The sequence below is a fragment of the Cryptotermes secundus genome, unplaced genomic scaffold (assembly GCF_002891405.2).
Source record: "Cryptotermes secundus unplaced genomic scaffold, Csec_1.0 scaffold1314, whole genome shotgun sequence".
Taxonomy (NCBI): domain Eukaryota; kingdom Metazoa; phylum Arthropoda; class Insecta; order Blattodea; family Kalotermitidae; genus Cryptotermes; species Cryptotermes secundus.
Window position 1 is genome coordinate 534,357 of NW_019720589.1, and position 11,087 is coordinate 545,443.

An 11,087-nucleotide genomic window follows, 5' to 3' on the forward strand; every position below is an offset into this window, starting at 1 on the left:
TTTTATATATGTTATCTATAAAAATCTGCGTATCACATAGAGTAATTACAGCCAATATCAGGCACTTTTAATCATCATCAGTATGTCCCTACTGTGCTGCATTTCTACACCAGCAGCAAGGAGTATGTATAATAATAATAATCTGAGACTTTAAATCCACAAAATTTGCTATGCCAGTAAATATATCATTGTTTTAACAACAATGGAACTGTGGTGCATCATATGAATTCTTAATTGGGGATAGTGGTTAGGTTTCATCCCCAATGATATCTTTCAATAAACCGATAGCAAAGTTGTGAAAAATATGGTATGTGCATATTCTCCATGCTTAATGACACCTATGAACAATTAAATGAAAAGAACTGAATCTAAACATTACAGTACAAAGATCAATCTCACGTTTATCTCGGGAAGAATACTGACGTGTGAAAAGAAGGTTCAGGCATGCTTACTGAAGAAAAAGAATTTAACCTCTTTGAACATCTCTACAGACAGCGACTGGTCTCTACTTTCTCACCTAGTTTCACATCAAACCATATAAACTTATATCTCAGCTAGATTTCTCATCTAATGCTTTCAGATATACATGTTATGGCAAGCAGACCTGCTACTAGACAATGACCATGAAATACGGAACTATACAACAGCCGTTGCTAAGTAACGGTTCCGCAAACAAGCATTTTTTCCATGGCAACAACTGCCATGCAACAGAAGAACAGTGTTTTCTACACAGTCCATGTTAAGATGTTATGAGCTGGACAAGTTAGCAGCAGTTTCAGGCATAAGTTAAGGCATAACCTGATGCACAAGTCTTCATTGACAGGAAACCTCTGTATACCTTGTATAAAAGTTACTTAGTATAGTGCATTGACAAAAGATGCACAGAGTCCATAGTGACCTGGAAGCTGTGACAGCACGAATATACTTGTGCTGAAACTATAGTGCAACAGACCAAGTGCCTACACACAAAAATAAACCCCTTCTTCACTGAACAGGAAACCTCATTTCGAAACACGTGTATAGGAGAGAATAAAAATCTTGGTTATGGATCTGGAGGAAACTAAAGCCATGAATAACAGTGCTGGCAAAGGACAACAGCAATTTAACCAACTGACCACAGTGTGTGAGCTAGAGAACTGCTGAGGTTCAGTTGTTGTGAGCTGTTACTGTGAGAATCTGGTAGCTGAGGCCGGGATAGTTCGGGAAGCCACTACCAAACAGCTAGTGATGACTGTAACAGAGTGAGAAGGCCTAAGTGTTCTACAGTGATCTCCAAAGTGTGCAGAACACTGAGAGCATAATCCTTACTTGTAGTTACAAGTTCAATAAATCAGACTGATAATCCAAACCCCATCTATAGTCACTCAATCACATGATACTATGAACACAAGCAACAGACAAACGGTCGGTTGAGTTCACTTGTGGACTAAAACCACAGAGTTGTGCATTTTATTCTTCTTATCTTTTTATAGATCTCAATAAAGCTCTGTTGGTTTAGTCAGTTTAAGCATACCATACCATACCATACAATACCATACAATCCAAAATATTTTCAAAAAACAAATTCAGAATTTTTTTAAACTGCTGATGATTTTCTGTAGTATTTTTAACAAAGGACAGCACACTTTCCTCTTCCTTCCATTTTACCCTGTTGTGACAAATATATGATTTTCTACAAATGCAGCTTTCTCTGGCTACTCTCATCACTTATAAAATGGAGCAACACTGAACCAAAAAAAACACTGATCTTGCTGTGGACATGTACAAGCTAAGTATGACCTCTTCATACCAAACACACTCAGATTCCAGGGTTGTGAAGAACTAGTAAAATAAGTCACAAGATGGATCAACAGGGACTATTCAAGAGAGCTTCCATGCCCTTCTTCAGTCACACTAAAAATACCTGACAAACAATGCCATAAATGCATGAAGTTATGAGGAATCTTTCAATTTCATAATTCTTTTTAACTCTGTAACTGCTCTTTCCTTCAAGACCTGCCCATTCTAATCATTCACTGCTCACACAATGTGTTACATCATTACAGAGTAGGAGAGAGACTTGTGTAACAGAGCGTTTAGGTCAGCAGTGAAAGTAGAATGGTAACTGTCCAACATGGCATAAAACAAAAAACTTGTAATGTTTTAATGATCTCTCTGTTTGAGATGCATGCATTATTTGGAAGGGGGGAAATATGATGGGAATGCAGCATTCCAGATGATGGCTGCAAGCATGAGAGCTACATACAATATAATACTGGCCCACCAAACTTTTCTTTCCCAAGATTTAACTTGTAAGTTCCGCAGGGCATTGATCCCAACAAGAAGACCAGCTACTGCTCCGGCCAAATGAGCGGCATAACCAATCTGCAATAAGCATAACTTTATGGTACTACATACACATATTCAACTGAGCACAATACCCTGTTCAGTTATGGAATAAAAAATGTACAATGGACTAGAATACCTTGACTATAGTACGTTATATCTTGGACAGACACTCAATCAGAATAAAGCGTCTATCTGTTTAAGTTGCCTGTTGCACAGCTTCAGTAATCCTGCTTCTGTGAACTTGGCAAAATATAATACTACCAGTGATTTCAAAGCTAACAGCTTCTAATATCTGTAAACACTGTTGTCATACACTACTTCAAAATGAGTTAAACCCAAACATATGCCATATATCATAAATAATGAAGGATTAAGTAACAAAGAATGTGATCAGCCTCACCAGGCAGCACATTATCACATCCTTGTTCTTTAAGCTGAAGGCTTCATCTCTCTAATCCAGCACATGGCTAGTCACAGATAAGGAAGTTAAGTCTAAATTTCAAGTAACAAAAACTCGTTACTTTTAGTTCAGTAATACTGAATACAACATTTGGCAATTCTCTTTTGTTAATGTGGTACTTAGTGTTTAAGTCTGAGTCATATACATTTAAACATGTGCTCAACCTGAAAGTAATAAAATGCTAGCTTTCTATTGGCAACCAGTTAGAGGAATTCCCAAAAGTACAGTTTACTCAATATCTCTGTTTCTTATAACACCTTCTTTAAGTTTTGTTTATGTGCAGACTATTACAAAGAACAAAACAGTTGTGACCTTGCAACCTGGAGCATATCTTTTTTCAGTAACACTCAATCACATTCCAGAAACTAATGCCCATTGTAAGGGATTCCTGACGCAGGATTGAACTTAGTACTTATTGTTGAATTCTTGTTAAAGTTTATATGTAGCTCTCTTAATACAATATCGTTAGTTAGGAGCTTCAGCAACATGACAAAGGAGAATGCACTGAAACATGTGCAGCTAAAGAAGTGTTGAAAAATGTGCCTGCAAAAAAAGACTTGCAGTAGCATAATGAATTTACAGCCATGTTTAAATGTGTCATGCTCATTACCATGAATATGATGTTCATGTTCAGTTTCAGAATCATAGGCCAATAAGTTTTAATTATTTTTTATATAGTACCTGGTTTTCTTCAAGCAGAACATATCTTGTGTAAACTGCTGTACCAACATCTACCACAGTCAGAATTAAGAAGATTAAAAGGTGAAACACTGCAAACTGCATCTCTGCCCAGTTCTATAAAGAGAACAGAAAACTTCATGCACATTACAGTATTATTTAGTGTACACAAATATCAAACTGCAAAGCAAACTATGATACCGAAACTATCTTTCACGTATATACTGCGATGGAATCCTCATCTTATAAAGTGCTCCATTCTGGCCTTCTTCCATAGTAAACATCAAGTTTTCTCCATTTACCCTTCTGGCAAATAAATAAAATTCCAGTCAACACCAGCTTCTAGTTCATGTGTATTAAAGCACTGCCATCAATCTCAACCCTCAAACCTAATGTAATATAAAGAAGTTATGCTATGGGATTTGGTATATTCATATTATGTGTCAGTAAATTAACATTTTAGCCAGTCACGGTAGCCAAGCGGTCTAAGGCATGCACTGTCTTCGCTCACTCGCAAGCCGGGATCGTGGGTTCGAATCCCACTCAGGGCATGGATGTTTGTGTGCGTTTTTCTGTGTTTGTCTACAGGTAGAGGCCTTGCGACGAGCTAATCACTCGCCCAAGGAGTCCTACTGTATGTGTAAGATCTAGTAAACCCAAGTAAAACGGAGAATTTCATGGAGGTAGGCCTAGGCCCAAATGAGGGCTGTAGCGCCAATGGAAAAAAAAGAATTAACATTTTAACCAATTAAACATTCAACACCGACCAGATTATCAGAAAATTAATCCATTACTACACATATTCATAAGAAATTCCAATTAATTCATATCAGAAACAATAATGGCTTTTAATGTAACATAACATGTCTTGAAGTTTATGTCATTAGTACTGTTGGTAAAATGAAGAAAAGGTATTGTAAAATTAATGTACCATATAAGACGGGGTAAAACATTTACACCATAAGACAAAACAGATACTAAGAACAATGTTCTGAGGAAAATATCTGGGCTTAGGAGAGACAAAACAAGGCCCAGGATAAGGCCCAATGGTGCATTTCTGTGATAATGCTGATAAACCTTTGGATTTCATAAAAATAATAAATATCTTGATCAGATGAACAACTATCAACAGCATAAGGAAAACTGTGGACCATGGAGTCACTTAGCTCACAGAAGTAACTTTCTCCATGCAGAAAGACTGTCACTCCTCTGGACAGAACAGCTGTCTAAGCTGCCTACACTTAATCAAAAGTGCTATATGGCGTTATATCCCAGAAGATAGAACTCTACATTGATTTCGCCTTTTTCAAGACTTCCTAATTTATACTACAAATGATTATTCAGGGAAGGGCCTAGTATAATCAAATTAAGATTGCAAGAATCAAACAGTTAATAATACAATCTACATCATCATCATACAGTACATACCAAACATATACTTGCAAGATGAGCTGCTATAATTGCATAGACACCACCTGATGCACCAGCCAGGTACACTCTAGGATCAGATACTGATGTGCCTAGAGAGCCAGCAACAACACCAGCAAGGTACACCAACAGTACACGCCACCACCCATGTACCATCTCCAATGGAATTCCCAACATAATCTGCACCACCAGGTTAACCACCAGATGGAACACGCTACAAAGTAAAGCATGCAATCTCATCACTATTCATTCTTGTATCATACTGTCACATCATGCTCTGTCCTGTGAGGGGTGTACTGGTTTGGAAGTCTCCCATGTGCTCTAGATACAAACAAACACATCTGCCACACTCATATTAGGATGGGACCATGGCTCTAGGCCCACAGCAAGCATGGCATATCATACATTAAACAGAGTCAACATTACCCAGAAGAAAAATGCTATGTTGCAGTATTTGGTGTTGTTTCTGACAAGAGATGATTGGCTCCTTATTGTGAGAGACTCACACAATAACAGCAACGTTAACATGGGGCATTCAACTGTAAGCTTCAGATATGTGAGAAACACTTTCAGAGCCCTGACAGCATGAGGCAGTCTTTTTCCGTGGACAGTGAGCTACCGTCACTCAGCAACTTGATGCTTCAATTACAGGTCATACAAATGCATCCAGAACTCATCAAAATGTTATCAAGGAGGTGTGCGTGTTGGCATGCATGTGCAAGCATGTAGGTGCGTTCTCCCCCTCCACCAAACACTGCATGAACACACTCCATATTCTGTGTTAGTAGCACTGGGGGCATCTGACCCATATATTCATGTCAGCAGAAAACAGTTTCACACAATGAGGTGTGGATCCCTCACCCTTCTTTCAACAAGTTATAACGCCCATATGGCATTTTCCTAACATACAGAACTTAAACATAATCACAAAATCCAAAATCCATATATTTGAAACTCATTTCCACCCTTTCTCAGTTCACGGCTTAGCAGTGTGATAACCACAACCACCACCCTGTCTATGTACTGCATATATTGGACATTAATAACACATCCAACTATAGTTCACTCTATGCATACAAGAAACTTCTGAAATGCCCTCATAACTCAACTACAGATGTTCCAGTAAATATTTTGCATCAAATGAACAGACCCAACTCAGTACATGCCTCCCCTCCTTTTCTTCTGAAGATGGAAACAGCTGTTTCTAAACACTGTGTTTTGTTTGGAATATTAGAGTATGAAGTACAGAAACCCAATAACACTAACAATACACCATGTCAGAACCCGTTAGCAATGATAGCAGTACTTTCTTTAGACCTTTGTAACTCACCCAACATGAACAAACATGTATGTCAGGTATCTCCATGCCTCGTATCTCTTGAAAGGGTTGTATATAAACAGTGTTGTGGCAGGACTATGGACAGATGATGTTCCTTCTTCTATTATATCCCAGAGGAATGCAATAACCTAAAATTCACATTATATATGTGACCAACAAAGTCAACAGGAGGAATTTTAACAATAAAAGCTGTCTAGCAATCAAAATAAAACAAGATAAAAAGTTCATGTATAAAAATGTCACCATTAACAAATTGAATTATTATTTAGTAACATTAACTACATTTCATAAAAAAGGGCATTAGCCATGAATACTGTTGCATCTTGTAGACCCATTCCCAAGTACACTTGGTCGTCGACTTACGACCGACTTCCGTTCTGACTGACAGGTCGTATGTTGGCCATATATTTATTAACAGTATTTTTTAACCTTTCTAATCTTTTTATCATCTTTATAATTTATTTTTAAAAACTTTTACATTTTACTCATCTTTTATTTTTCACTTTTTTGTCATCGTAAGTGCAGCTGGTCATAAGCCGCATAGGTCGTAAGTCAACAACCAAGTGTAATAACTCTGTAAACAACGCCCATTGCTAAGCAGCAGACCCCTAACACACCAATGGCCTAACTGGGAAGGGGTTTTCTCTGTTCGGTCTTGCAACAGTTGCGTGATGCAACAACAGAAGAACTGTTGGGAGAGTTGTTTTCTGTGCGGTCTGTGCCAAGCTGTTATAAACAGGACAGGTTAGTTGTGAGACAGTTGCTAGAAAGTAAGGATGTAAACATGGATGATGCAGGATCTATGGCATTGTAAGATATTACCAGACAACGGGTGAAGACACAGCAAACTGAAAAGACTTAGCATGTGCTGTAGTGAAGTGCTGTGTGTGTGAATTAGCGATAGCACTACAGTTACTTGTAGTTACAATCTGTAAGAGTTTGATAAATCCAATTACCAATCCAAACCCCACCTCTAGTCACTGATACACATGACAATATGAATAGTTGGAAGGCATCAATGATACCAATTTATTTGAAATTCATTTCAACACTAAAATGTCTCGTTACATTAGCGTCCTTGTACAAGGTCTACCTCAAGGCGAAGGATTGCGTGTTCTGGAACCTGAAGATTTACCACCACCACTGGAATCTATCCAATGCCACTTCAATCTAGTTCACATCCTCACAACCCATTATTCTGAAATCTAATTTAACACTGACCTTCCATCTATTCCCAGATCTTCACAGTTTCCATTGGGGTTTTTAAACCAGAATTCTGCATGCATCTTTCCTCTCCCCCATGAGTGGCATTTCATGCTTCTTGATTCAATCACACTAATAATATCAAATTAAAAAAGGCTGCACCATAGCTCAAGCGGTTAGTCGTTGGCTTCCCACCGTGGCAGCCCGAGTTCAAACCCATGTCTGGTGGGATTTGTGGTGGACAAAGTGGCGCCGGGGTAGGTTTTCTTTGAGTACTTCGGTTTCCCCTGCCGATCTTCATTCCACCAAAAATTCATCATCATAATCACCCAGGGCAGGTACAATAGGCCAATCAGTGACTCCCATGCCGAGTGGATCCAACTGGACTCCCCCCCCCCCACTATGCGAAAAAAATTAAAAAAAAGGGGGGGGTATAAATTCTGAAGCGACACAATAAGGAATTGTCTCCATTCCTGTTACTTCACCTCTCTGATGTAATCTCTGATGTAATCTTTAAAGAATGACATGCTCAGTCATTTCCATGTCTGAGACTATGATAAGAATTTATTTCGATATAAAGTTCTGAAGTACCAAAACCACCGAACCCTTTAAACTGTGTTACATATTTCTTATTACTAATATCTAATATAAACAAACTATATTACCTCTAAAAGGCTGATAAGAATCATACAAAGAGTTGGTGGATAACAAGAATACTGTCCTTCATAATCACCAGCCTCATCTGGTTCATCAGCTGTCGCTGTATGCTGCACTACAGCGGCTCTGACATAGCGATTCAATGCACGTCCGAAAACACCCTGCATTTCTTTATGTTTGGTCTGAAAAATGTATTAATATATTATTATGATCCATTAAACTACACTGCTTCAGCTCTCTCTCTACTCAATTTCAATTAAACATCATCATCTTTGTGCATCAGAATGATACTTAAAATTATGAAGTAAATAATTCTGGTATAACAGGCCAACCATCATTTGGATATCATAAAACTACAGAGGAATAACAGCCTTCATAATGTATCCAAAAGGCTGAGCTGAAATATACAACAAATTCCCAAACTCCTTATAGATTTAACCTGTATGAAATTTGTCAGTGGAAAGAAAAACAATTCAGTATATCTTTGCCATACTGTGATCATATTTCTTTCCTTTCACATCCTAATTCACCATTCACAACAGGTGAACTAATAATATTTTAGAAATATTTTCTTAGTAAGTTGTCACACTACTCCAACAAACATACATATTGCTATGGGTTATATGAGTGCCTATTCTTGTATGCATTCGGAAAACAAATCCTATGACAAGTATGGTTTCTGATAATGTAATATTGGTGCTTGCTAAAATGCCAAATATGTGACCGTATCGTGAAACTGTCCCATGAAATCAGTACAAACCATTTTCAGAAACTCTGGGTACTCGATATAGCCATTTTCATCTTCATCTGCTCGCTTCAGGATCTGCCGAACTACATGCTGTGGGATATCTTTCGTAAAAGATTCACTGTGAATCATGTGCTTCAGCTCTGCCAATGATATTCTCCCATCACTGTCCTGATCATACTTATCAAAAATCAACTGCCAATGCTGAAAAACACATGAATGCATAATGATTTTCGTATAACTGTATAAATTACAAATACTTCTTCCAACCTATGTACAAACTTACAGGATACAAGGCAATACTTGTTTGTGGCCCAGCATGTTGATGTTCCCTCTGTGTTTGTGCCATTTCTTAACACCTGGAAGTAAAAAAAAAGGCGAATGATTATAAATGGCACATTACAAGTAAATATATTCCTCGCCTAGTTGACAGATCACCAGTCACACTCCATCGCCATCATGAACGATCATGAAATCAGAAACACAGGACTACCACTACATTATACCTTCATAATCTGGTTAAATACGAGATTAAAATCTCTAAGTCACAATAGGTGATTCAACTTCTGACTACGTAATCACGAATATACTCTTCACTGTCACATTCTCGTTCTCGCACATTTTCCGGGAAAACCCCACCTATTTAGCCACGCATCAGTCGATTGTCATCTCGAAACCACAGATTATAAATGCTGTCTTCTATGATTTAACGCCATTTAACCACGTGGAAATCAACCGACGTTTCGGAGGAACATGCATCCTCCATCTCGATGGATCTCAATATAACGCCGTGTAGTCAGTTCAGTGCCATCCTTTTCTCATCGGCCTACACAGCCTTATATCCCAGAAGATAGAACTCTTCACAGTAACCGCCTTTGGAACTCTAAACCCAAGACAGATTATATCGTCCTCAGAAAAACTGGCCGACACTATATGACGCAGATTATCTATCTGTGCCCAGTCATAACGCAATGTAATAATAAAGTACTGAACTGCAGCGTGCAGTATTCTCTACTTGCTGTCTGCTTCGTGCCGGTTTCTTGCTTGGCAAACTCTTCGACCCTGGCGATTCAGACGACATATATCTCCGAAACGTCGGTTGACTTTCGTCAGACTATACGGCGTCATACCCGAGTTGATAAGAGCTTTTCATAACCACCGCTGCGAAAACCTCAACTACTTCAATGTGCATTAGTTTTCTGCAGTATATATGGTCAATGACCGTCAATGACTTAGTTTCACGTTTGTGATTTTTCTTCCGTGTTGACATGTTGACTGAACTGTGTTTATGTGTTTAACGTTTCAAAATGTCTTACAAAGAAGAGAGCGATTTTGTTACTGGAGTATACCGATGTAAGGACTGTATTAAGAATTTTAAAATAAGGTAAGGTGTTGTAGTTGTTTAAGTAATTTATAATAATGTCGAAGTGATGAAATGATAATACACTATGTTTAAAGCTGGATAGTCCAGAGGGCGATTGACTTTTTGAAAACTGGAGGGAAAACCGAAGTACTCGGAGAAAACCAGCCCCAGTAGCATATTGCCCACCATAAATTTCACATTACCTGGTCTGGCATCGAACCCACGCCATTTTGATGGAAGGCCGGCGACTAACCGCCTGAGCAATGACATGTGATTGAGAAATGATTATGGAGGTACAGCAAAACTCGCTAATCCGGTTACAGTTATTTCAGATCAAAATATGAAAAGTGAAAATGTTCTTCACAGTTAAGTACATACTTTAAAAGGGCACATGGTATTTAGGAAGGCGGATGAGTCATTTGTGTGTTCAGACAAAACTTTGCAATTTCTTCAACCTGCATTATTACATTCAAAAACAAGTACAACTTCTGAGTCTTCTGTCGATGAATAAATGCATTGTCTTTTTATAGTTTTAAATAAAGGTTTTACAATGATATTTTTTATTTCTTTTCATCAGCACTACTAATGTCATTAAATTTTCAATTTATTTGTGTTCTAAGTTTTTTGTTCTTCAGGGCTACCTTTTGCATCACTAATCCAGATGACCCCACCACCCCAACTGTTCCAGATTAACAAGGGTTTACAGTCCTAATGATGCAATGAGGTTCAATCGTAAACACTAACTTTGCATGACTGCAGTGTGGTTGGAAGCCTGAATAGCTGGCAAAAAAAGTTTTATGAGCTGGACAACCATGATTCTGTTCCATGCAAGATTTCTAGTGTGGTCCATCGGTTCTATAGTTCATTGGATATCTGGGTACAGTTG

General features: G+C 38.2%; 2 protein-coding genes across 3 annotated transcripts in view; one reads left to right on the forward strand and one right to left on the reverse strand.

Annotated features, from left to right (window-relative positions):
• Positions 1–9,670, reverse strand: LOC111870217 (rhomboid-related protein 2). Of its 2 annotated transcripts, XM_023862326.2 has the most exons (8): positions 9,345–9,670; positions 9,125–9,197; positions 8,854–9,042; positions 8,102–8,275; positions 6,225–6,361; positions 4,895–5,108; positions 3,470–3,583; positions 1–2,364 (listed from the first exon to the last, which is right to left on the reverse strand). In XM_023862326.2, exons 2-8 carry the CDS (start codon positions 9,185–9,187, stop codon positions 2,173–2,175), a joined length of 1,083 nt encoding a protein of 360 aa, XP_023718094.1. In that variant the 5' UTR covers positions 9,188–9,197; positions 9,345–9,670; the 3' UTR covers positions 1–2,172. The 2 variants fall into 2 exon arrangements, with proteins under 2 accessions (XP_023718094.1, XP_033609667.1); XM_033753776.1 differs by lacking the exon at positions 9,345–9,670 and having other exon boundaries at positions 9,125–9,312.
• Positions 9,671–10,044: 374 nt separating this feature from the next.
• The window catches only part of LOC111870187 (Meckel syndrome type 1 protein), a 27,767-nt gene continuing 26,724 nt past the window's right edge, over positions 10,045–11,087 (forward strand). Inside the window, exon 1 of the mRNA XM_023862271.2 lies at positions 10,045–10,222. Coding sequence (XP_023718039.1) covers positions 10,146–10,222 — 77 coding nt within the window. The 5' untranslated portion in view covers positions 10,045–10,145. The remainder of the gene's footprint in view (positions 10,223–11,087) is intronic.

Excerpts from the sequence above, each read along its gene's own strand:
- LOC111870217 (XM_023862326.2), bottom strand. The coding sequence starts at position 9,187 with ATGGCACAAACACAGAGGGAACATCAACATGCTGGGCCACAAACAAGT. Across the intron at positions 5,109-6,224 it reads TACATGTTTGTTCATGTTGG|CGTGTTCCATCTGGTGGTTA; the intron begins GTGAGTTACAAA and ends TTTACTTTGTAG. Across the intron at positions 3,584-4,894 it reads ATCTTGCAAGTATATGTTTG|AACTGGGCAGAGATGCAGTT; the intron begins GTATGTACTGTA and ends TTCTCTTTATAG.